At 50.5% G+C, this 25,923-nt stretch overlaps 2 protein-coding genes across 17 annotated transcripts in view; both read left to right on the plus strand.

Moving 5' to 3' along the window:
- ARHGEF9 (Cdc42 guanine nucleotide exchange factor 9) overlaps positions 1-25,923 on the plus strand; it is a 188,862-nt gene that overhangs the window by 76,451 nt on the left and 86,488 nt on the right. The window contains exons 1-2 of one of the 16 annotated variants that reach the window (XM_086850904.1): positions 10,134-10,301; positions 14,052-14,113. The exons of 11 other annotated variants lie outside the window; for them this stretch is intronic. In XM_086850904.1, the coding sequence (XP_086707030.1) occupies positions 14,084-14,113 (30 nt within the window). In that variant the 5' untranslated portion in view covers positions 10,134-10,301; positions 14,052-14,083. Of the gene's footprint in view, positions 1-9,935; positions 10,313-14,051; positions 14,114-25,923 lie in introns of those variants that run through there. 4 more of the 16 variants (XM_023926770.2, XM_023926769.2, XM_023926768.2 and 1 more) reach the window with 4 other exon arrangements.
- LOC147650493 (uncharacterized) lies at positions 9,948-10,127 on the plus strand. Its single transcript, XM_086850908.1, has one exon. It carries the CDS (start codon positions 9,948-9,950, stop codon positions 10,125-10,127), a length of 180 nt encoding a protein of 59 aa, XP_086707034.1.

The following is a 25,923-nucleotide window of genomic DNA, read 5'->3' on the forward strand; positions in this document are numbered from 1 at the left end:
GTCCCAACTTTTTTCTTTTTTAGCCATAAGTAATGATATTTTTACACTTCCTGTTGTTCAAATCCTTAAAATCAAGGTGCTGTTGATATTTTTCGTTTCTCTCCTAAGCAAAAAGTAAACTCCTGTAAATCATCACAACCTAAAATATGGTGGAAATAATTAGGTGAATCAAAGGGTCAAATGCTGCAATTGGTGGAGATACCCCTGAGTTTTCCTCACTGATTCTTTTCCACTTGTCAGTCTGAAAATCACAGGGAAGTACAAAGTACCCTTTGCACTCCGTAATCCTAAAAATCTCAATGGGAAGTCTGGAAAAGAGAAGCAGGAAAAAAGCAGTTGGGGTTTGACTTTTGTTTTTGGAAGTTTGGATAAGCAAAAGCAGCTGGTGGAGAGCAGCCAGGCCAGGGCAGAATGGAAAGAGGAGCTTGTGGTATCCAGAAATTGGGGGAAATGGGACTGGAGAGACCCAGAGCAGTTTTTGTGCAGAGATCAAAGGGAGCAGGAAGCGCTGGAGCAGCCCCAGGGAAGCTCCTGAGTGCTCTGGGTGTCCTGCAGAGGATGCTGCCCCATCTCCACGCCCTGTGGCCTCAGCAGGGAGGGCTTTTCCACAGCAGAGTGGGAAGTTTGGAAGCTGTTCCTGTTCATGCAGCTCTCCTGTCACTGGAGATGGTGCTTGGCTTTCCTGAGCTCTGCATGCCTGGAGAATTCTGTGGCTGCTGCAGTGCAGGAGCCCCCAAAGGCCAAAGTCCATCCCACCAAATGCATTTCTTTGTTGCTGTTTGCCATTTCTCTCCCACTTTAGGGCTGCTTTAACCTTTCATTTACAGCCTCCTGCCAGTGCTGCTGCTCCAAATGTCCCAGTTAAGAAAGGGCTGATGTTGTGGTAAATAAAAATGTTTGGATAAATCCCTGCTCCGTGCTGATGATTGTCCTTGTGTCAGTCCCAGGAGGGGCTGGGAGGAGGCCTGGCTCCATTGCCATGGCTCTGGCCCCAGTTCCTACCTGCTGGAATAGAGACACTCCAATACCCCCTCTGTCTCTTGAGATACATCAGGGATGTGTGGAGAATCCTGGGAGGGTGCCACAGACATGGGAAGCAGGATTTTGTGGAGCTCTGAGCAGGCTGTGCTTGCTGGGAAGCCACACACCCCATGTGGTCACCACGTCCATCTGTCCCTCCTGCTCAGGGTTTCAGTGTCTGAGCACCACAGCCTTTGCAAACCACGAGGTGTTTTTAACTGAAGAGAACCTGATTTCCTTGGATCTCATCAAAGGGTTTTTCTTTTTTCAAACACTTCTTGAAAAATCTCTGAAATGCTTCAAGCTGACATCTTAATGTATTTATGACATTAGCTGCTTCTGCTCTGGAATGGTTGCTCCGAATCTCTTTGAGCCTGGCTGTTATTTTGAACATGACTAATTCCCTGAGTGACTAAGCTCTTAGATAATAGGAAAAATTCATCAAGTTATCTCTGGCTCCAATAGTTTCTATTGTTATGAAAAGACGACTTATGGAAAAAAAAAGAGAGAGATGCTTGTTATGTAATATGGGCAGAGAGGAGAGACAAGTGTTGGTAGGGACTGGCTGGAGTGCCAGGAGTACCTTACCCAGGTTCAGGCTGTGAAATCTCCAGCTCAGTCTGCATGAAAAGTAAAGATTTCCTTGTCTGGAGCTCAGGTGACTCCCACTGAAGCCAAGGAGTTGTGCTCTTGTCCAGAAGTGTGTTCAGAGGGGATCCCAGCCCCTTCCTCCCCGTTCTGCCACGCTGCAGAATTCCTTGGATGTGACCCAGGATGGTGCTGGGCACGCAGTGAATTGCAGCACACCTTCTCTGCTTGTTTCAGGCAGCACCTGAAGCTCTCCCCACTCCTGCAGGGAGTTGTTGTGCTCCAGGCAGCACAACAAACCTCAGCTCCATCCCATTGGGATTTCCCCTCAGTGCTGCTGATCACCAGCACAGAACTGCCACTGTGCTGCCCTGTGCAGCACCAGGTGCCTTCCTGTGCCTCTATGTGCAGCTGTGTCCCACACAGGGGGCATTGTCAGTGTGATCCCTCACACCAGGCTCCCTCTGGCTCAGCTGGGGTCCCTGTGGCACAGTCAGGATCCCTATGGCACAGCCAGGATCCCTGTGGCACAGCCAGGATTCCTGTGGCACAGCCAGGGTCCCTGTGGCACAGCTGGGGTCCCTGTGGCACAGCCAGGATCCCTGTGACACATTCAGCTCCCCGTGGCACATTTGGCTCCCCATGGCACAGTCAGGGTCCCTGTGGCACATTTGGCTCCCTGTGGCACAGTCAGCTCCCCATGGCACATTTGGCTCCCCATGGCACATTTGGCTCCCTGTGGCACAGTCAGCTCCCCATGGCAGAGCCAGGATCCCTGTGGCACATTTGGTTCCCCATGGCACAGTCAGGATCCCTGTGGCACATTCAGCTCCCCGTGGCACCGGGGTGCCCGTGGCTGTCACACATTGTCACCAGCTGCAGGAGGGCAATGCTGGCCATTCCTGGAAGGCAGCAGCCTGTGCTCGCTCTCACTGCTCTCACAGAATCCCACTGAGCTGGGAGAGGGAATGGAGCCTACAGGCATTCACCTGCCTCGCTTGGAGAAAGGAGAAAAAAAGTAGAAAAAGGCTGTAAACTTCTTTTCTGAATGCTGATATTGCTGATAAAAACGAGTGCACTATGTTCTATTCATACACCTACTGCTATCCATCTGGAATTCCTACTTCATTAGGTTGGCTTGCACTGTTTTCTTCATTAAAAGAGTGCCAGATTCAATAGGCTGTTCCCTCTCCTTTTTTTGGGAGGCAGAGAGAGGGGGAGAGAACAATTTCTATGAAACACATCCAATTCTCTGGGTTAATTTGTGTGAAGAACATGAGACCCACGGGTCAGCTTCTTAATGAGATGGTTTTTCCTTTCCTCAGTGTCTTGACAAGGAGAAGGCTGGGGAAGGCAGAGCCAAGTGTCGCAGGAGGGGGTGAGAAGGCTGCAGGGAGCTCTGGCCGATTGCTTTTCGTCCTCATTCCCTCGCAGGTGCTGAAATGCACCCTTTGATTTTCATGCCAAAGAGTTTCCCTGTGCCTGTGCAGCTGATTTGCTCAGGGATCCCACTGGGGACACTGACCCCGAATTCAGAAGGGTTTACTTTTAGTTTCTGGCAGGTAATAATTTCTTTTTCACACAGCACTTTGCCCAGACTTGTGCTGATGTGAGGATTCTGCAGTTGAATGTCAGAGTGCCTGGAGGGAGCACTTGTCTTCCCCCAAGGAAGGGACTTGCCTTGGATTTTTCTGCAGTTTGGGCTTTGCTTTCTTTACCTTTTTCCAGGCTCAACAGTGAGCCCAAAAGCTGAGAAATGAAATGAAATGAAATGAAGAAGTAAAGGTCTCTGTGTTCCTTTAGGCCAGGGGCTGGGGTTTTTTCAGACAAGGAGAGCTTACATAAGATTGAAACGAAGCATCTGAGTTGGATGGGTCCTTTCAGACACAACTTGCTCGGCCCCTGAAGTCTTTGTGACCAGGGTAATTGGTGTTACCACATCTGATTTCTGCAGGATTTGAGGGGGTTTATTTTCCTTTTCATCACTGGGAAGTTGAAGATGCTTCTGGAGTGTGCAGCAGATGCAAGGAGGGCAGAAAACACTCGCATTGCCAGGGGCACGAGATTTTAGTCTGTCTTAATGCTTTAAGTTCAAGTAAACTTAAAAATAGAAGATTTATTGTTCTCACTGCAATCCAGAGGAGCACAATGGATTGAGCCCTCCCAAACAGGCTCTCTGTGCCATTTCAGCACTGTCTGTGTGGTGTCACAGGAGCTGTGGCACTGATTCCATCGGGACATCGCTGCTGGGGCTCAGTTTTCTTTCATGGACTGCTTGGAACAGTGACCCAGAGATGCTCAGGTCCTTCCCCACGGCCTCTGAGCTTTGTGCAGCTTTTGTTCAGGTGGTTGTGGAGCTGAATTCAACCTCCAGCATTGCCCTGTGTGCTGTAAACATTGCAGAAGTGGCTTTAGAAACTTAATTTCTTCTCGTTCCAGCACTCCCAGCCTTGCCATGAGGCTTCAAGTGGTTCTTCCCTGCTCTCTCCCACATCCACCTTCTCTCCCACTTCACTGCTTTGCTGGCTCTCAACTTAGGAAATCCTTCTGAAAAAGGAAATTACTGGAAAAATTTCCCAAATTCATGTGGACAGTGAGGAAACTTTCCATTTGAGGGATGAACAGGAAGGGAACTGTGGGTGACTGGAAAATTAATTTTCCACAGCCCAAATCAGGCCCAAGTCCAAGTCTCTACAAGTATTCCTTCATTTTGCAGTTTGGGTAAGGAATTTTAGGTGTTTGGGGATTTTTAAAGCTTCCCATGAAGCCATTCCATAAACATATAAGATTATGGAGATTCTTGAGGAAAAATCTGCTCTTTGCAGCAGCTCTGCAGCTCACAGGCTGGTGCCTCCCATCTGGCCCAGGATGGAAAAGAGGGCTCTGGCAGGCATTCCATGAAGAGAAAAGGAAAAAGAGGCAACTCCCAGCTTAAGGAAATCCTCCTTTTTGGAAACAGCAAATCATAATCTCACTGGCCTTTAATCTCTGAAACCCCGAGTTTAATTCCTGCTTAGATTTAGGAAAAAAAAAAATAGAATTTAATGGTTTTCTTATAATCTCTGATGGAATCTGAGTGACCCCCCCATGGTGCCCAACGTCACAGCAGCGTTTGTGAGTGCAGGAAAATGGGAATGGAGGAAAAGGTGCCCACACATCCCTGGGTTCCATGGCTGGCTGTTCTTTCCTGGGGGCACAATTAATTCAGCTGGAAAGTTTAAACTTCCCTCATGGTGCCCTAAAGGTCTGGGGTGGGTGTTCTGAGAGGGAATCCAGAGGAGATGAAGCAGTTTGGGGCTGACAGTCACCAGCAGTGTTTTCCCTTTGACCATGGATTTCATCCATCCAGATCAATTCTGTTCCTGCTCAGAATCACTGAGTGATTTTGTGTGAAATTTTGTGTTTTGTGTGAAATTTCCCCCAGTTCACTGAGACTTATCTCCTTTGGCCAAAGGGTAGCAGATTTGGGCTCCTCCTGCCCCATCCCTACAGCAGCATGGCCAGAATTCTCTGGTTAATTAAGGTGACGAGTTCAGTGGCTCATTTTCCCAGTTAATAGAAGGTGGAGCTGGAAAACAGAGATACTTCTGCCTGTCCAGGAGTGGAGGTTGTTACTCTGCACAGGGATGGATGGATGGATGGATGGATGGATGGATGGATGATGGATGGATGGATGGATGAACAGCAGGGCAGGGAATGGGAGCTGGCACAGCCTCACACCCCTGGGCTGTCCTGGCACCTCAGGAGGGGACCAGAGAAGGGGAATCCGGGAGCTGTGAGCATTCCAATCCCAAATCCTGGCTGCTGAGTACGAGCTGTGCCTGCTGAGCTGCAAGGAGTGGGATGTGCTAATTACTGGAGACATCCATTGGAGGGAGACGTGGTCACAGGGCTGAGCCCGGTGCGTTCCGCACGGGAGGATTTGGCAGCATCCGTTTCCTCTGCTTGCTCCAAAATTCCTGTCTTATCAATATCAGTGTGGGACCCCTCTGTTTGTGATTTGGGTGTCCAGAATTCCCCATCCCATCCGTGTGTCCCTCAGAGGGATACAGGTCCAGGCTGGACGGGTGTGATGTGAGCTGGAGCCTCCTTCCCTGGCTGCTGTCCCTCCTCTGAGTGCTGAAATTCCAACCTCCTCCCTCATCCAGGCTGATCCTTCATCACAAACGGCGCTCCCCAAAGCTCCCCGAGTTCTGCAAGTTGTGTGCAGCGAGGGATGTGGTGCTTTATGTAACTGGTACAGATCTTCCCGTTCCTCGTTCTGTGCAGAACGTTAGACCAAACTTCCCGGGAAGAATTCCATGAAGTTCAACTTCACCGTGGTTTTATATAAACCCCTGCTGTGTAGGTGTGCTTTATCAGGAAGGTACCATCCATTTTCATAGTAAAATTAACATTTAGTGCACGCAGAAGGCATGGGAAATTATATAAAGCAGCAAGTACTGTTGGGAATACTGCGAATATAATTTAAATTCTCTGCAGTAAATCTGTTTGTGCTGCTGTTACACACACACAGAGCCTCCTCTAGAGCCCCAAACCTGTCCCTGGGTGAGGTGGGGCTTTCCTGCCTGATCTTTTAGGGGGTGTTGGACCTGGGGAAGGGGATGCTGTGGCTGAGCCCCCCCGGGATGCAGCATCTCCTGGGATGCAGCATCCTCCGGGATTCAGCATCCTCTGGGGTGCAGCATCCTCACAGCCTCCTGTGGGCGTCTGGGGGTCAGGAGGGGCTGGCTCTGTGGATCTGGGGTCTGTGGCTCTGTGGCTCTGTGGCTCTGTGGCTCTGTGGCTCTGTGGCTCTGTGGCTCTGTGGCTCTGTGGATCTGTGGATCTGTGATTCTGTGGCTCTGTGGATCTGTGGCTCTGTGGATCTGTGGATCTGGAGCTCTGTGGATCTGTGGATCTGGAGCTCTGTGGATCTGTGGATCTGTGGCTCTGTGGATCTGTGGCTCTGTGGATCTGTGGATCTGGAGCTCTGTGGCTCTGTGGCTCTGTGGCTCTGTGGCTCTGTGGCTCTGGCTCTCTGTGGCTCTGTGATTCTGTGGCTCTGTGGATCTGTGGCTCTGTGGATCTGTGGATCTGTGGCTCTGTGATTCTGTGGCTCTGTGGATCTGTGGCTCTGTGGATCTGTGGATCTGTGGCTCTGTGGCTCTGTGGCTCTGTGGCTCTGTGGCTCTGGCTCTCTGTGGATCTGTGGCTCTGTGGCTCTGGCTCTCTGTGATTCTGTGGCTCTGTGGATCTGTGGCTCTGTGATTCTGTGGCTCTGTGGATCTGTGGCTCTGTGTCTCTGTTCCTTCTCCGTGCCCTCCCCCATGCTGTGAGTGGCTCATCTCTCGCAGAATGGCAGCCCCAGCCCTGCCAGGCTCGGCGCTGGCAGTGAACCCCTCCCGTTGGGCTCCGGAAGTGCTCAGTGAGCATGTGTGATGTGTGCACCTTTGTTCTGGAGGTTTCCCATCCTCTGCTGCTCCCCCTGCCCTGCTCTGGCTCCGTGCAAAGCCTCGGGGGTCCTGCCTCAAAACTGCCTTGGTGCTTCCAGGAGATAGAGCCAGGGATGGGCTGTGCCCGCTGAGGATGCCCTGGGGGATTTGGACCAGCAGAACATCTCCACTGGGCTTCTCCTAACATTTCCTCTGGGCTCCACACCCAGGCTCCCTCTGTGCTCACTGCAGGTTAGAGGAAAAGATAAACTGGCCATGAAATCCCTCTGAATTCAGGCTGGTTGTATGCTTTGGGGAAGTCGTTGCTGCTTCTGAGATTGAAACTGGAATTTCCTGGCTGTTTTTTTTAAGTTCAGGTTTATGTTTTGGAAAATTGCCTGTGTTGTTTTGGGAAAGGATGGTAGCAATAATAGGAAATATTCCACATCTATTACATATTGGAACTAAACGATCTCTGAGGTCCCTTCCAACCCAAATCATTCTATGTTTGCTATTCTGATTAGGCTAAAATTACATCAGACAGACTGGCTGTCCTAAAAATGGATCCTCGAGAGAAGATGCAGGTTTGGAAGCTGGGGATGAGGCAGATCCATCACCTGGGTCCAGCCTGGCATGTGTGCTAACGGGGCAGCTTTAAAGCAGCTTCCTGTGATTGTACAGGTGAAAAAAGGGGATTTCAGTGGCCTCCTGAAGGAGAAACTCCCTGCCTGGACAGAGCAGGGGCCTCAGGAGCTGGACAGAGCCTCTGGCCAGCACTTGCCGCCCAAAATGAACCGCCTGAGGAACCCAAACTGTTCCTGTTTCTAATGCTGCTCAACACAAGCCACCCTCTGCATCTCCAGAGCCATCCCAGCCCGCTCGTGCTCCAGAGCTGCTCAGAAATGAGCAGGATGGTGCTGGCTGAGTGTTGGTCTGGCACAAACCAGTGGCTCTGAGTGGAGACCCAGTCCTGCCATGGTCTCTCCTGTGATGGTGTTTGGGGTGGATACAGGACCCTCCTGTTTTTGAGGGAGTCCTCTGGCAAAGAAAGCGAATTAAACCAAGCTTTGCATCAAACAGCTGGTTTAGTGCTGGTGTGAGTGCTGAGCTGGGGAGGAGCATCACCCCCTGCCCCTTCCCCAAACACTGGTGCCCTGTAAGGACACTGCAGGGCAGGCTGCTGCTGGGGCTGAGGTTAAAACACCAAGCTGGCCAGGTTCAGACATGAAAGTCCTCCCCAGCTCTCCTTGTTGGCTACAGGAGAACAAACGAGGTGCTGGTGTGGTGCCTGTTGGCCTCGTGTCTGTGTGGGAACGTTCGGAGGCGCAGCTTTCCTGGAAGGTGCCGTGCTCAGCCCCCGGATGCACATTTTAGTGCATTATGCATATGCATTGGCAGCATTTCTATATTTGTCTTTGTCTGGAAAATCATTTGCTTTTTCCAGCTGAGTGTATCTGGTTTGTGTGCATTGTGATGCCTCTCTGAGGTGCCTGCTGGTTCTGGGAGCTAACACTGGGGTTTGGGGTAGCACCTGGACCATAAACCCTGAGTGTGTGTGTGTGATTTTAATGTAGGAATGAGCATTTCTGGCTGCCGCAGAAGGAATAAAGATCCTCCATCTGTCCTCCCCCCCTTTTATAGATCTCTGCTGTAGACTCAGAATTCAGTTTAACTCCTAGATGGAGACAGCCAGCTTAGTGCAGAGGGGAGAGGTTATAGGATTCATGACAGGAGGACGATTGTGCAGATCTCAAACCTGATTCCCCCATCCCAATTCTCCCATTTCAGGCTCACAGCCAATTCCCAGGTTACCACGAATCTCCTTTTCCTTACAACACCCGCTTTGCTCGCTGTCCCCTCCCAGCAGCAGCGGGCTGGGGTTGTGCAGGGATGCTGTGCAGGGGTGGATGCTGTGCAGGGATGCTGTGCAGGGGTGGATGCTGTGCAGGGATGCTGTGCAGGGATGCTGTGCAGGGATGCTGTGCAGGGATGCAGGGATGCTGTGCAGGGATGCAGGGATGCTGTGCAGGGATGCAGGGATGCTGTGCAGGGGTGGATGCTGTGCAGGGATGCTGTGCAGGAATGCTGTGCAGGGATGCTGTGCAGGGATGCAGGGATGCTGTGCAGGGATGCAGGGATGCTGTGCAGGGATGCCGTGCAGGGATGCTGTGCAGGGGTGCCGTGCAGGGATGCTGTGCAGGGATGCTGTGCAGAGATGCAGGGATGCTGTGCAGGGATGCTGTGCAGGGATGCTGTGCAGGGATGCTGTGCAGAGATGCAGGGATGCTGTGCAGGGATGCTGTGCAGGGGTGCCGTGCAGGGATGTTGTGCAGGGATGCTGTGCGCATCCCGGGCCGGTGCGGAGCGCGATGCTCGCGGCTCGGAGCACTCGGAGCCGCCGGGCCGGAGCCGCCGGGGGAGCGGGGGCAGAGCCGCGGCTGCGTGCCGCTCGCTGCCTCGGCGGGCGGAAGCCTCGCGTATTTATGGAGCCAGCGCTTCCTTCTGCGTTTGAGTGACAGCCGGGATGCCGTCGCTGCCTGGTCACTGGAGCTGATTTGTATGCGCCAGGGTCCGCCTCGCTCCGAGGGATGCAGCCGCAGCAGCTTGCAGAGCTGTCACACTCACACGGGCTCCGTATCTGCACTGGCTTGACGAATTAAAAAGCGAGCCAGCCAGCGAGAGAGAGACCCGGAGAGAGAGGGGGGACGAGACAGAGAGAGAAGCTTGCAGACAGCGCTCGCTCTTTTCCTAAAGGAAGGATTTTTGCATCCCGAGTGCTCACTGGTTGTGATGATGCTTCACTTAGCGGGCTCAGAATGAGCTAGAGACAGCAGATAGGGGAGAAACTAAAGGCAGAGCACAAAGCATTACGAACCAACCCAAAACCAGGAACAGTTTTCTCCTCTATTCTAGCATGGTGGATGTATGGACAGTCTTACAGAGCAGAGGTTGACTTCTCCAAATCTGCCAGCCCCACACCTCGAACACTACAGTGTTCTGCATTGCACCATGACCTTGGATGTTCAAACGGTGGTCGTTTTTGCAGTGATTGTGGTGCTATTGCTTGTGAATGTCATACTCATGTTCTTCCTGGGCACTCGTTAAATGGATTTTTTCTCCTGAGCTGTTGGGGGCTACTACTACCACTAGCAATTCAACAAGAGAGCACGAGCGGGAGAGAGAGAGAGAGAAAGGCGAGAGAGAGAGAGAAAGAGAGAGAGAGAATTTCTTACTGAGGGGGGAAACGCGTTGAGCTTCAACATGGCCTCGCTGTGATATGTATGACGTTGGTATTATTATCTCTCCCTAAATCTTTTGTCATGTCTTGTCGTTTAAGTATGCCTGTAAGTTGTAGCTGCTTTTGCCGGGGTTTTAAATGTGATAAATAATAACAGTGATCCAGTTGTGTGCTGGCGAGATAGAGCTGTGCTTCTTTAGGCAGCAGCAGAGTGAAAATGATCTGGCTGTGGTGAGCACTGGCTGTGTTGTTTTGCTTTCCTTTGAAATAGAGGCTCAAGTTAATAATAAGTCATTTTGTGTGTGATTTCTAGCGAGCAGTTAATGTGCAATGTCTGTGAGAGTAACCATGTAGGTGCCAGGTGAGAGGTGCTGGTGTGTGCAATGGAATCGAGCTGTGGGCATTTTTAAGGGGGGAGGGGGGTGTTTGAGAAATCCTATTAAAGGATTAAATCTTTGCTAAAATAACATTCAGCCACAAAAGAAAAAAAAAAAAAAAAAGAGAGAAAAATTCTACTTAGTTTATTTATCTGTGTTGCCTTGATGATTTGATTTGATTTCTGAAGATTCAACCCCAAAGCCTCCAAATTCTATGTCCACACTGATGTAACCCAGCTCCTTTTTTTAGAGATGTGAGAGGGACTGAAACATAACCTGCTGGCTTTTTTTATTCTGGTCATACGTGGTTTCTGTCTCTGCAAATTGGGAAGGAAAGATCAAAAGGGAGAAAGGGCAATGCAAGCTTTGTTTTTCTTTGCTAAAGCAACAGATACGGAGGGGTTGGGTTTTGCTATGATTTTCTAGAAATCTGATTTTGCCTTTCTTTTCTTTCTTTCATGTGTGTGTATATATCAAATTTTGGGGAATGTATCTAAGAAAAATCTTTGCCCACCTCAAGGATAACGAGCTTTTGAGATGGGTTGCTTGGTGTGACTTTATTTACATTGATTTTCTGGAAAATGAAGTGCTAAGTTGTGTATTATGGGCTTGCTGCAAAGGTGTCCAGCAGTTAGAGGTGCTTCTAGCCTGAAATTGCAATGTTTACAGCTTGGAAGCAGGGCTGGCTGGGGCATCCAGCACGAGAAGTTTGGAGAGAATACGAAGGGAATGTCTGGAAATGGTAATACCTTTTCCTCTGGAAAATATCTCTCTGTTCTGTGCTTCTGTTAGAGGTCTTAGGGAATTTTTTTTAATATATTATTTCCCCCTCTAGAAAAATAAGAATTGCTTAAAACAAGCAAAAATATCAGTTTGAAAATGTTTTTATCTTTGCTGATGGTCACTGGAATTTTATTGCCTTGATGATTTAATTAGTTCATGCTAATGGCAGCTGTCTATTATTTATTTGCTGTTCTCTGAGAAAAAAATAATCCTGTAACTGATGGATAAAGACAAAGCTGGAGGTTACAGATGGAGACATGGAGTTATTTCCCAGTGAGGATTTGTGTGCTGGGAGTTAAATGCCGAGCAGGGCTCGGGAGCCGATGGCTTTTCGATGGTGGCAGGATTGGAAAAGGAGTTAAATCCGGCAAATTTGGCACTTTCAAAGTGCTTTTAGCTCTAAATAAAAGAGAAAAAAATAATTTTGGCTGAGTCCCAGGGTGGGAACAATCGTCCCCAAAAGCGTTACGGGGTATTTTAGTGGGGAGGAAATTCAGGAGCCAGGGATCCAAGCCCAGGAAAATTCTCTGGTGTCTCTTGGCTCCGTTCCCCCTCTTCACTTGTAGCTTTCTGCAAGAGGTACCTGCTTCACTTCACAGGAGACAGAGTCAATCTCCTTCCCTAAAAAAAATAAACCAAGTGAATAAAATTGATGTTGAGGACGGTTTGGGTTGTTAAACAGCTCAAATTTGCTCTATTTGCCTGTTGGCCATCCTGTGTCATTAGTTTTATAGGTTGCAGAATCTCCTGGAAAGGTAATAAATGAGCTGAGATCACCATGGAGAGGGAATCGATCAAACAGAAACCAAAATCATCCTTTGAGGGGAGCAGCCTTGAGCGACAAAGGGATTTGGAGGAGGAAGGGTGGAAAAATGAGCAAAAACCCAACCCCAAAAGTGCCCAGCGAGTTCCAGTGGGCTGTGGCTGTGCCTGAATGTTGATTTTCTCAGGGCTCTCTGGCACTAAGGTTTACCTTTCAATACGATTTCTACGAGGAATGCCCAGTACCTACCGCGGTTTCCTGGGCGCATTCCTTGATGCAGAGCTTGTACTCCTGGGGAGATATCTGGGAGCTGTGTTTGGTGCTGGATGTTCCTGGCTCGTTCTGCAATGCCCCTGTGGTTCCATCCCTGGGCTGGGGCTGCATGGGGAGGACGAGGGGTTGTGCACGCTCAGCTGCTGGGAGGGAGCGCTGGGAGCCGAGTTTTTCCCGTCACGGAATGTGCTTGGGAGAATTCATGTGATTTTATTACAAATTTTTGCCTTTTGTTCTCCTGAAGGCTGGTGGAGTTAAAGAAGGAAAGTTCACACTGAGCAATAGGAAAGTTGGCAGCGCAAACTTTGTTATTGTAGCAGCACCGTTCTCCTTATCTCGGGCTTCCTGTTGGAATTTTGGGGGGAAAGAGAGGAAATGAGTGGTGAAAGAGTGAGCGAGGGCTGGGCTTGCTGCTTGTTTAGTTTGCTCTCTGTTTCCCACGCCAGGCCTCAGTGCCAGCCCCTGCCCCAGCCCCAGTTTTGGGGTTTGGCAGCTGCAGTTTGGCGTTTTGTTTGTTTTGCTGCAGGAGCCCCTCGGTCCTGCCGAGCTGGGCACAGCGGCTCAGCCCATGGTGAGCCCTGGAGCTTTTCTGGGGTGACAGCACTGCCGGTCCCCACTACATCCCCGTGCCCCAAAGTGATGTGCCCACAGCATTCCGGGTGTGAAATACCCCTGGGATCGGCACTTTCCATATCCCAGAGCTCCGTGGGACCATCGGGGTCACGCCTGCGTCCCCAGGGCTGCTTCAGCCCCGTGACTCCTCTGCCTTTCTTCATCTTTGTGGGGATGCTCAAACCCAGGGGTGAAGCAGAGGGATCATTCCTTTAAAGGAATCAAAGCGCTGACCCTCTGGAAAATACGGCTCCAAAGAAAGAAATAATAGGAATTAGTCTGCAAAAAGCATATTTGTGATGCATATAATCTCTTTGAGTGCTTGCTGCTGTGTGTGTGCTGAGGCTGGGCGATCCTGCCTCGCTGTTGTCTGCTTAAGCAGGATTCGATGTTATTTGCCACAGGATTCATGAAAATGCCTCTGCCTGTATCATAGCAACCCCGTTTCCCACAGTCCATAAAAAGTCCATTCCTCCTGAGCAGCAATTCACTGTCTTAAAGATTCAGGCACCCTCCTCAGCGTGGGGAAAGGGTGATGTGCCCCTCTCCGAGCGCTTCCCAGAGAGCTCAAGTGCCGGGATCATCCCGGCTTGTCCTGCCCGCGCCGCGCTTTTAATGCTCATTCTTTAAGGCAGATAAAGAGCTTTCATTTCGGGTTTCCAAAGGCTTCCTCCCCCACCCTGGCTATTTCCCACCTCTGTTTAAAACCTCCCATGACGAGTTGGAGGGGATGGGACAGCTCCTTGCTCTGTGACGCGGTGGCTTTGCCCTGTCCTGCCATTTGGCTTTTCCCCCGGGATGGCAGCAGCGCAGCCCCGGCTTTTGCTGTGTAGGGAGTGAAGATGTGCCCCGGTGCCAGCCCTTCTGGGGGAATGCAGAGGTGCTTTCTCAGCCCGTAGATGATTGTTATTAAGAGCTGCATGTTCACCTGACTCCTGCCCCCATCTGTTTGCATAATGTGGTTATATTTCTTTTTGGATCAGGTATTCAGTACACAGCCCAGCTGCTGTGTATAATGTCTGAAGGAAAATTACCAAAAATCCATGTAAGTTCTTGGTTTTGTTTTGTTTTCCTTTTGGTTTCTTTGGTGGGTTTTGTTGTGGTTTTTTTTGGGTTGCTTCAGTTTCAATTTGTGATTAGAACCCCTGTGTGTGTGTTTTCATTTCATTTTGTTGTGGTGCTCGGTTTGTGTGCTCAGTTTGAGTGTGCCGTGCCTGCCTGCATGTGTTGTGTCCGTGTGCTCCGTGCTGGAATGATGATCTGTCCCGGGGAGGCTCCTGTGTTTTACATTTCCAGTGTGCATTTTCTCAGCTGGGTGTGATAATCGTGCCCAGTGAAACGCTGGGAGAGCTATTTTGGTAAAACGCAAGGATTTGTCTTGGAGCTGCGGAGTCTCCAATGAGGAGAAGTTGGGAAGCTTGAGGAAAACTCCCAAATGTTAATAATTGTGTAAGAATTGTCCTGTTTGAAGAGGGTTCTTGTGCAGGGCTTCCAGGGCTGGCAGAGGATGGTTCTGCCATATCCTGGCTTTGCCATTGATTTACTGTATGGCCTTGGGCACGTTCCTTTGTTCCTTTGTCACCTTGTGGCCTCTCTTTTCCACCTGGGACAGAGGAATATCACACAGTACTGAGGTGTAGCCATGCCTGATGTTCTCCTTGTGTCCCCTTTCTGCCTGGGGGACAGTGACAGTGGCAGTGCAGGTGGGGACGTGTGTGTGCCCACGTTGGCCCAGCTCTGCCGACCTGGGTTTTGCCTGTTGGAGCTGTTGTAGACAGCAGGAGCTGTGGTGATTGATGCTTCCCTCTAAAAATAGATGCTCCTAGAGGAAGAGCTGCTGGAGGAACCGTGATTTATTGTCTTTATTTTATTAGTTGTGGTTGAATTTCTTTCCTGAGTGGAAATGAGTCTTAATCTGCAAGCACCCACAGATGGCTGGGTTGGCTCTAACCAGCAAAGGGCCACGTGGCCTCTGCTCCTTATTCCTGGTTTTCCTGAGAATTACTCTGGCGTGGTCAGAAACATCACCTTGATGGGGTGTCCACAAGGGCAGGAAGCCCCCAGAGCTGTGCTGCTGGGCAGCCTGAAAGCTTCAGCACCCGAATTAAAGAGAACGTTGGGGGATGAAGGGAGTGCGTGCTTGCAAGGATTTAAAGAATTAGGTCTGGATTTCATCTGTCTCTAGTTTATCCCCACAGATATCATTTCATAGCAGGGTGCTGCTTTGGGGAGCTGCCCCTTGCACCATCACAGAGCTGGGGAAACTGAGGCACGCGGCGGTTGCGCAGCGGCACGTTTTGGGATGGGGGTTAGCGGGGCTGGGGTCTGGAGCAGGGTGTGGGGAGGGTGTTTGGCACCGTGTTTGGGGTCTGGCTCGTTCGGGTTCCTCAAGCCTTGCCGTGGGGCGGTGCTGGAGGCCCGGGCTGGTTCCAGGCGCTGAGGAGCTGCAGAGAGCCCGAGGATGTGTTTGGGGGATTTTGGAGCCGGGAGCAGCCGAGTGTGGCTGTGCCCATGTGAAGGGCCATGTGGCTCAGCGCCTGCCCCTTGCTTTGCATCAGCTGAGACATATAGAACACAACGTATGGGCTGCTGGCAGCCAGCGTGGGGCTATTTTCGACTGCATCTGCGCCTCGGCGGAGCCGGGAATGCGCTGAGCCTGCCCTGCTCGCCAGGCTGGGCTCAGACTCCAGGGATGAGCTGTTCCCCAGCCCCTTCCCCTCCTCCAGGACCTGTCTGGGACGGGCAGGGCAGGCACTGACCCCCATGGGTGCTGGGGAGGGCTGGCAGCCCTGCCCTGGGCTCCATAAGTAGCATCACCCCGGTTAAAGCAGCAGCCTGGCTCTTTGTGCTCCCTTCTTGTCCCTGCATAAAGCCCCAAGTGGATTTCATGGCCGGTCACTGTGGTGGGATGAGCCATGTGTCCTCCTGTCCTCCTGGAGCGAGGCTGTCTGCTCTGAGGGATGTCCTGCCCGGTGCCCTGTGCCATCCAGGAAAACCCCTGAATGTTCACTCTCAGTGCTCGGGGTGTTTGTCCCAAGGTTTCCAAAGGGTTAAGCTGCTGCTGGTGCCAGTTTTGGGGGTTTTGAGCCCCTGCACGGGAGCTCAGAGCTGTGAGAGCGGCTGCAGCTCACGCTGAGAAATGCCGGGAGAGGAATCGGCCCAACTCCGAGGGCTCGGGAAGCAGAAAGGACGGAATTGTGCTCGGAATTGTTCCCTTGGAATGGTGCAAATTCAGTCTGGCCTCAGCTACACCAGCAGGAGCGAGGAGCAAAGCCCTAAAGATCCATCTTCTACCCCAATAAGAGTGGGTTAATTTGCTGGGCATATCTGGGGAGAAGTTTTGTCACGTAAAATCATTCCATTTGACAAAAGCATCAGCTCCTGCTGGCATTATCAGAAAACAGGGTTTTTTCAAAGCATTTCTATGGACCACATTCCCCTGCTATTTCTGCTGCTCCACTCCCCTGTATTGTGTTCAGTAAATCTGACAAGGTTCTCTCAGTACGTCGTGCACTGAAGTTTCTGTTCTGATACCAAATTTAGGGAAGGCTTGTTATCTACAGTTCTTTCTTCCTGGCTTGATAAGGTGCTGATTAATTTAATGCAACTCTCTTTGCTTATCTAGTTGAGCTTCAGTCAGTTTTAGTATAATCTTGAAGAAGCGTGATCAATCTTTAATGTTTGTTTTTAAGGTTTATTCCAAAGCCTTTTAGGCACGCTGGATGTTTGCTCTTTCCTGAAGTTCTAGGAGAATTAAGTTAAAAAGTAAAAATTATAGAAACAGTTTTGAATGCAGATGAAACATTTTAAAGTTGCTCTGAAGGGAGAAGGAGCAGTTGGCTCTGATGAAGTTTCAGGTGTTAAAATAGAATTGTCTTAACTCTGGATGTGTAAGGCAGGGAATATCAACAGCCCTTGTACGGGGATGAGGATGATGCAGGGATGAAGGAGAGTGTCTGTTCCCTCTCCAGAGGTGAGGTGGGAAGGGACAGGGGCACTGTCACCTGTCCCAGTGTGGGGAATTGTCCCCTGCTTTTGCCCGAGGAGCAGGCAGTGCAAGGAGAGCGGGCTGTCATCGGCGCGGAGCTGTGCTGGCATTTGGTGATCAGGGGTTGACATCTGGATAGATTTTCAGTCTCCTCTGGTCCAGGGGAGATGGATCTCTGTTCCAATGCCCAGCAGCACATCGATCCTATCTCCTGGATACTGAGGCTTTTGCAGAATTGTCAAAAAGTCTTTCCTAAAGAATTAAAAGTGCACCCAGGCACGGAGCAGAGGAGCTAAACCTCCCAAACCTGCAGGCTGGAAACAAATTTGCTTAAGACTAACAGGCTGCCTTGGAGTTAGAAATCTTCAGCCAGGAGAAGCCTGGCTTCTTCAGCACACACCCAGAGCCTGGGAAGTGTGTTCCCAGGCATTAACAGGAGCCAGCCTGTAGATTTGTGGAATTCAGGGAGCACTGCTGCTCCCAGCACCCCTCTGCAGCGGTGGATGCTGCTGAGCCATGTGCTGAGGCTGCTCCTGATGTCCCTCTCAGCCCACTGCCATTTGCAGATTGTCACTGTGGCCCCAGCTGCCACAATCCCCATTTTCCCAGCTGGATTTGAAGCTCAGTACAAGTCTGGGTCTGGTCCCCAGAGCCCAGGTTTGGCTGGAGGTTGTCGGCAGCATGCGCTCGGTGTTCCTCCCTTTGCCATCTCTCCCCATGGCTTCCCTGCTCCCTCCTGCAGTACAGAGCTGCTGTGCTTTGCCCCAGCAAGCAGTGCTGGTTTAATCTCTGTTTTCCAGCAGAAAAAAGGTTTTAATCTCTGTTTTTCCAGGCTGTCCCTGTCCCTCCTCCCCGCACACGTCAGGGCACACATGTGCACACGCGTGTGCAGGCAGCAATGCACCTCCCTCTGCATCGCCCTGGACATGGGCAGGGAAACCTATGGATTAAAACACATGTGCATATGTTTTCCTTCCCAGATATATTTTGGAAAATATGAGTCAGCAGCAGCAGCAGCAGCAGCAGCAGCAGCAGGCAAGAACATATTACATAATCTCTGGGAGCCAAGAAAACCTCGCAGTTTATTAGGAGGGAGGCTTGCTGCAAGCAGCAGCTTTTACCATCATTTTGGGGCCACACATTGGCTCCAGCCCCAAATCAGTGGCCTCATTTCCATCCTGTCCTCTTGTGTCCAATGCAGGGAAGCAGTCCCAGCAGCCTTGGGTTTTGTTATATTTTTAATCCCCCCAGTACTGGTAGAATCTCAGGGTTGTGCTGTTGGTAACGACTTTTCTCTTGTTCCTTAACATGTTCTCCTGCACAGAGTCTGTGATTTTCCTTTTTGGTTCCCCCCACTCCCCACCTCCTGCTGTTTTCTCTCAGATCTCAGCACTGAGAGAAATGGCACATGAGTACAGCTGGAAATAGCTGCTGCCCCCTCCGCCTCCCCTCTGCTCACGGCCACCCACCTCCTCCACCTACTCCCAAATGGGAGAGTGAAGTCAACATCCACTTTTAGCCCTGGGCTGCTGCTCCTCGGCTCTCCCCCTCTCCCTCGCCATGCCTGCCCTGCCCACACAGGCTCCAGAAGGGCTTCAGCACCATTTTGAGGCTCCTGCAGCTGGATGTGGCCCCTGTGAGATCCCCCTGGCGCTCGGGGGGGCTGACAGGGGATGCGCGCTTCGCTCAGTGCTGGCCGGGCAGGGATGGGGAGCAGCAGGAATTACAGACACACAGAGGGGCACAAATGAAAATCCAAGGACTTCAGACAGCAGGAATGTCAGGGGTTTGAATGCTCCGTGCTGGGTGCATCCGTGTGAGCGTTGGCACGGGCAGGGATGGGAGCAGTGGGTGGCTGCTCTCAGCTCTCCACTGTGCTTTTAGCTCGAAATAAAAGAGAAAAAAATAAATTTCCCTGAGTCCCTGGGTGGGAACAATCCCAAAAATACCCCACCCCAAAAGGGTTATGGGGCATTTTAGAGGAGAGGAAATTCAGGAGCCCAGGGATCCAAGCCCAGGAAAATTCTCTGGTGTCTCTTGGCTCCGTTCCCCCTCTTCACTTGTAGCTTTCTGCAAGAGGTACCTGCTCCATCCCTAATGCCAGCCTGAATTCCTGCAGGATGCCTGGAAAGCCTAGGAAGGGGAATGGGCATTAGCAGAGTGAAGGGAAAGGAAGGAAAGGCCTTGTTTGTTTTTTATTTGCCCAGTAAAAGCCAAAGGTTTTGAGCCACTTTGATCTCTCAGGGCAGTGCAAACGCTTTCGCTGTGCCTGAGCCCGTGGGTGCCTTTCAAGCAAAGAGAAAGCTCGGTTGTGGTTTTCCAATATCAAAGGCTTCCCAAGGAGGCAGTAAATTGCCACGCTGGCTGAGAGCAGGAGTGCAGCAGCTCCGTGCCCTGTCTGGGACAGTGTCTGAGGCACTCTCTGCAGAGCAGATTGAGAGAGACACAGGAATTGATGGTGATGGAATAACCTGTTTATCCAGAGCACTCTGTCTTCACCCCCGTTAGCTCTCCAGTTCCTGGTGTTTGGAGACGAGAGAATTTAAATCTTCTATATTTTTAAAACCACAGAAGTCTCTGTTACAACCAGAAATTCTAATGAGCTCAGCAGAGGGGATGGGCTTTTCTGTCCACCATCCATCAGGGCTCTCCATATTTTATTGAAAAGCCTGGTTTGAGCTGTGTCTGCCCAGTGTTTGGAGCAGCTGGGGAGTGGTGGGACCCTCCAAGGGCTGGGATCTGGGGGAACTGCCCCCCATTCCCCACCTCCAGCAGCCAGGGTGATGCTGCAGGGGCTGTTTCATCTTTCTACGTCTTTGTTTCTCTTCCTGTAAAATGCACAGAAGGAAATTGCCCTTTCCTGTTCAAGGGTTTGGCAAGTGAGGATGAAAAGTGCTGGATTGGAGGCAGGTGGGATTGGAGCAGATGGATGAAAAATGCCTCTCACCCTCTGGGGCTTTGCGGGGGCCCCTGGCAGAGCAGAGCTCCCACCCAGGAGCTCCCTGCTTTAATTTAAAGCAACATCTTGAATTCCACCCGAGATTCCAACAGTGATGTCAGCAGGGCTCCACCAAAAATTCATTTGGCCTCAAATATTTTGCATATGCAGCGTCAGAGCTCAGCCTTCTGTTTTTGCAGCTAGAGAAGGGCTCTGCACCTCGTTAGAGCCTTCACTAATAATACACTTGCTCTCTGTTATTAATTCATCTAAATGAGGCTTTTTTGTTTCTCTAAGCCTTTTGTGGTATTTCTGTGCTGTCGAGAAATTAATCTGCATTAAGTAGAAATACCTCAGTAAAACCTGGAGCTTTGGAGTAGCTGTTCAGCCTCTTGTGGTGTAAGCTCTGGGGCAGAACCACTTGGGGTATCCACAATTCCCACCCCAAAGCCAGCAAAAACAGCCAGGAGAGGCTCATGGGGCACAAAGGAATGGCACAAAAGCCACCCAAGGCAGCCCAGCCATGCTCTGGATACTGGCTGGGAGTGCTATCTCTGACTGAGTGACACGAGCTCACATCTTAATTCCCAAATATTTCGTTTTTGAGCTTCTGTGTTTGGTCACCCTCTCCCCAAAAGGAGGATTTTTCCCTGGGGCACCTTCCCTCCTGATCTGACATGTCTGGAGTGGTTTTCTCAGCTGGTCAGAAAAGGAGAATTCTGCTCCTCCTTTGAGCAGGTCTCCCACAGCTGGAAACACCTCCCTGTCACTGCAGTGGCTTTTGCTGCCCTTTTTGCCTCTGTTTCTCCTGCAGACAGTTTTACCTTTGCAGGGTTTTTCCAACTCAGGTTGAAATTCAAGCGATGATAATACTTGACATTCTTCATTCCTGCATCTTAAAAATCTTTTCTGAAGTTTAAAAGCCTTTAAAGCCTTTGTGCTGTATAAATACTTGAGTACTTCTTCTATTTTTAAATGAAAATGGTGCCTGAAAACCCTCAAAAGTCAAATGAAGATCAAAGGCTTGGGAATACCAGCAGATTTTTGTATTATTCACAGCAGCCCGAGACTGAGGTTGTATTGGCTACGTGCAGAGGGGCTGCTGTGCTCATAATGATGCAATCATGAATTATGGAGTGGTTTGGATTGGAAGGGACCTTCAAGCTCATCCCATTCCACCCCTGCCATGGGCAGGGACACCTCCAACTATCCCCTGCTGCTCCAAGCCCCATCCAGGGGGCATTTCCAGGGATCCAGAGGCAGCCACAGCTTCTCTGGGCACCTGTGCCAGGGCCTGCCCACCCTCACAGGGAAGGATTTAGGATTTCTTCCCAATATCCCCTCTAATCCTGCTCTCTCTCATTGATCTCTGGTTATCTGTCCCAGCTGTAAAACTCAGCCTTGGTGCTCAGGGGAGCTGGGCTTGGTGTGTGACATCTCTGCTGCTGGCTGGAGATGCCATGTTTTATCATCTTGTTTTCACATCCATCCCTATGCAGGAATGGCCAGCAAAGGGCTGGAGCAGGGAAAGTGGCAGCACTGCCCTTTTCAGGGGGAGCTGGCCTGGCTTCACAAAGTTTTCAGCAAAGTCAATCTCTTTTTCTTGTAGCCCAGCCTTCCTCACCGTTTTCCTCCCTCCCTGTGGCTTCAGAGCAGGAATCAGGACAATAGATGGAAATGGATGTCCTGGAGGTGTGTGACAAGGGGATCCTGAGGGCTCAGGGCAGCTCACAAAAGAATTGCCTCTGATAAATGCTCAGAGGTTTTTCTGTGGGTTTGCTCAGCAGCTGCACTCAGGGCTCACAGTGGGGATTTTTACCACTGCCCAGGGAATTGTTCCAGGGCTGTGTGAGCCACCACCAGCAGCATCCTTGCTGGAATAAAAGGTAAAAAATGGATGCAGGGCAATTTGGCTAGGAGAAGAGTGGAAAGAAAAAAAAAAAGTTAAGATCCAAGGAGTGGCTGTTGAAACGCAAAAGGATCTAGAAAGCAAAGATGCAAAAATAAAATCTGAAGCGGAAATGAGTGATGTTTTTCCAGCATTGTGTAACTCATTTTAATTGCAATCCATCTAGAAATCTATTTGAGGCAAGAAATCAATGCAGAATTGTAGAGCAGAGCATTGGCCTCCCAGATGTTTGCAGCTTTCTGGATTGTTATTTTCAGCTTCTCCCACAGTTTGAGTCCCTCCTTCCTCACAGTGGCCAGGAGATGTCCCCCTGATGTGTGGCAGGTGGGCAGTGTGGGCTGTCCTGGGGCTTTCTGCTCTGACTTTGCCTCTTGCTGCATTTTGAGGAACACCCTGGAGTGGTTTTGGTGGTGGGAACGGGATGTTGGCATGTGGAAGCCCTGGGGTTTCTGTAGGATCACCCCACATCTCCCAGGCTGAGGGTCAGGGCCGGGCTGTTGTCCCCTCACAGGGAGTTTTCCCTGGGCAGGAATTCAGTGTGAGTGGCAGAGCTGGGGCCATGCTGTGCTCTTTGATCACCTGCTTTAAATCCATGGGATGTGCAGCACAGGCATCAGAGCTGCCTCATCTCCTGGAGGTTCCTTTCACCGAGTGGATTCCCACCTTCAGAGACTGGTGAAAGTCCATCAGTGCTCAAGGCTTCTGGTAATTTGGCAGAATTAAGTCCTGACTCTCACAGATGTCATCCATGTCATTCCCAGCAGTCTCCTGAAAGGCCAGCATGACATTTCTCTTGGATTTGGTGGCATTTGTGAGGGAGGTTTTACCTTGTTTCTGCTCCATCCTCAGCATTTGGGGCTGCTGGGGGTGCCTTGCTTTGAATCCAGTTTTGGCAGGGGCCGTGTGGAGACTGAGCAGGGATGATCTGGGCAGAGCTGGGGCTGCAGGGTGATCCCTGTGCTCCTGGAGGGAGGGAGGCTGTGCTGCTGTGGCCTTCAGAGTGTCCCTTTGCTCTGCTCCTGCCTCTTGTCCTGCCTGGAGAAGGAGACAGGCGGTGAGGCAGGGACAGAGCTCCACAGGCCAGGCTCCTCAAAGATCACACAGCAGCTTCACAGACAGGTGAGATCTGAGCCAGCAATCCAAGGAAATCCTGACAGTCAGACACTCACATTCCCAACAGAATGGCCCAGCAGCAATGGACTCCAGGTTTGGAATATCTCCCCTGACCTCCCTCCTGGCTTCCAAGCGTGTCCCCCTCACCGTGTCGCTCTGAGGCTGTCACTGCAGTGTAAAGTGTGTCTGTGTTTAGAATACTGGCTTGGAGCAGCAGAGAGAAATGGGAACAGAGTTTGCAGCAGGTTAGGGTGAGCTGGGAGGAATCTGATGGCGAAAGAACCATCCTCACTCTGGGAAGGAGGCAGGGAAAGGGAGGATTCAGGCTTTTCCAAATGGAGAGAGTGCAGTGGAAGAGGGGGAAGGATACAGTGCAGGAGGTAAAACTAAGAATAGAGGAGTGTGTTATAAAGGGAAATCTGGGGCTGGAGGTCAGGACAAATTAGAACACGCAGAAAATGTACTCCACTAGGCCATGGATTTGTATTTCTGGAAAAGAACTGAAGTATCTTCACATGGGGCACTTCTCATGGGATTAGAAAAAATACCAGAACAGGTTCTCAAAGGAACAGTCTTCCTTTGGATCGTGAGCAGAACAGAGGATTCCAAGCTGGTTTTTGGAGCCCAGAGCCCCTCCAATTCCAAGAGGCACGGCTTTTCCTGCAGGCACCTCTGGACAGCAGCAGCCAGGTGTGCCCAAAACAGAGTTTATTCTGATGGTGATTGCGGAGAGGGGCAGCAAAGCTCCCCAGGATAGATGGAGTCAGGAGTAGAAGGGCTCTGGAAATGGGCCCTGGGTGAGGCTGGAGCAGGGGAAGGCGGTGATCTATTGTTATTACCTGGAGTGGATCCAAGGTTTTAACAGATGGGAGATTTACCAGTTTGGCTGTGCTGGAAAACTGGGCAGTAGAGTTATCCATCCATCCATCCATCCATCCATCCATCCATCCATCCATCCATCATCCATCCATCCATCCATCTATCATCCATCATCCATCCATCCATCCATCCATCCATCCATCCATCCATCATCCATCCATCATCCATCCATCCATCCATCCATCCATCCATCCATCATCCATCCATCCATCTATCATCCATCATCCATCATCCATCCATCAATCCATCCATCCATCCATCCATCCATCCATCCATCCATCCATCCATCCATCATCCATCATCCATCCATCCATCCATCCATCCATCCATCCATCCATCCATCATCCATCCATCCATCCATCATCCATCATCCATCCATCCATCCATCATCCATCCATCCATCCATCCATCCATCCATCATCCATCCATCCATCATCCATCCATCCATCATCCATCCATCCATCCATCCATCCATCCATCCATCCATCCATCCATCATCCATCCATCATCCATCCATCCATCATCCATCCATCCATCCATCCATCCATCCATCCATCCATCCATCATCCATCCATCCATCCATCATCCATCCATCCATCATCCATCCATCCATCTATGATCCATCCATCCATCTATGATCCATCCATCCATCCATCATCCATCCATCCATCCATCCATCCATCCATCCATCCATCCATCATCCATCATCCATCCCTGGCTGCAGTGTCCCATTGCCACCAGTTCTTTGGGGACCTGCTGCATTGGAAGGTCAGGGTTTGCTCTGGTGGTGATTTGGTGGAGGCTGTATTTAGAGTTGCCAGGAGCTGCTCATAAGTCTTGGGTTTGGCACTGATCCTAAAGAAGGAGAAACAAGTAAGTGAGATCCTGCAAATCAGTGTTTGGATTGCTGCTTTTGAGAAGATTGATGGAGGTGGACTGGCTGCAGGAGCTGGATTTATCTTGGCAGTTCAGCAGCTTGCCCCGAGCCTTTCCTGGTGTGTGTGGTGTGGCCAGAAGTGCTCTGGATTTATGGATGACCTTAGGAAGCACAGGCAGTGCTGGGAGAGCTGCGCTGCTGCAGAGACAAGGCCAAGGAGCCTTATCTGAGTCCAGCAGCTTCAAGGCCTGATGTTAAAAAAGTCTCCTGTATTCATTACCAAGAGCACTGGGTTCTTCTTCGAAAATTCTGAGATAATTCTGTTGTATCCCGTGCTACTTCTTCAGAACCTCTCCTCACCTGATGTTGGTGCATAAACACAGAACAGACTTTCCCCCCATTTTCTTTTCCTGCAGCAGCTCCAGCCATTTTAAATCTGCGAGCTGGAACTCCAGGGATCTTGCTCATCCTCATGGACCTAAAAGTGGAGAACACAGGGGAGATTCTGGGAGTTTGGCCATGAGCCCAAGACCTTTAAAATCATGAACCAGATTCTTGGTTAGCTAAGACTTTGGAGCTTTCCAGTGTGTTAGAAAGTCACAAGATTTTTCCAGCTGTCAGGTTTTAGTTTTTTCGTCTTACGCTGTCATGCACTGACATAAGATACCAATAATTTAAACCACTCTGCTTCCAGGAGAATCCTTTTGATATAAAAGTTTGTGGAGACAAACGTAAAGGTTTAGTCTCTTGCTGATTTTTACTGCCTGATGTATTTATAAACTAAGAATAGAGAATTTCTATAGGCTGCTTCATGTTGCAAACACACACAGTGTGAGCAAGACATGGATTTGCAGCCCCCCAGATGAGAAATGACCTGCTGGGGTGCTGGGGGATCCCAGGGCTGTGTAAAGGTGCATGCAGGGAGTGTTGAGCTGTGTGCAGCTCCAGAGACCCAAATTAGAGGGTTTGGACACCTGGGCTCTCAGGTGGCTCCTTTGGGCAGGGATGTCACACGGGCAGACAGAGCTGGCTGCTCCCAGATTCCCACGGAGATGCTCACATCCACTCTGACTCACATCCATGGCATTTTATTGTTGGGTTGAAGACTGTCTAAAAATTCCCTGGCATTTCTCCAGAGAGAGTGCCAGCAG

This window comes from Cyanistes caeruleus, chromosome 14, assembly GCF_971803275.1.
Source record: "Cyanistes caeruleus chromosome 14, bCyaCae1.hap1.1, whole genome shotgun sequence".
Lineage (NCBI taxonomy): Eukaryota > Metazoa > Chordata > Aves > Passeriformes > Paridae > Cyanistes > Cyanistes caeruleus.

Excerpts from the sequence above, each read along its gene's own strand:
- LOC147650493 (XM_086850908.1), top strand. The coding sequence starts at position 9,948 with ATGGACAGTCTTACAGAGCAGAGGTTGACTTCTCCAAATCTGCCAGCC.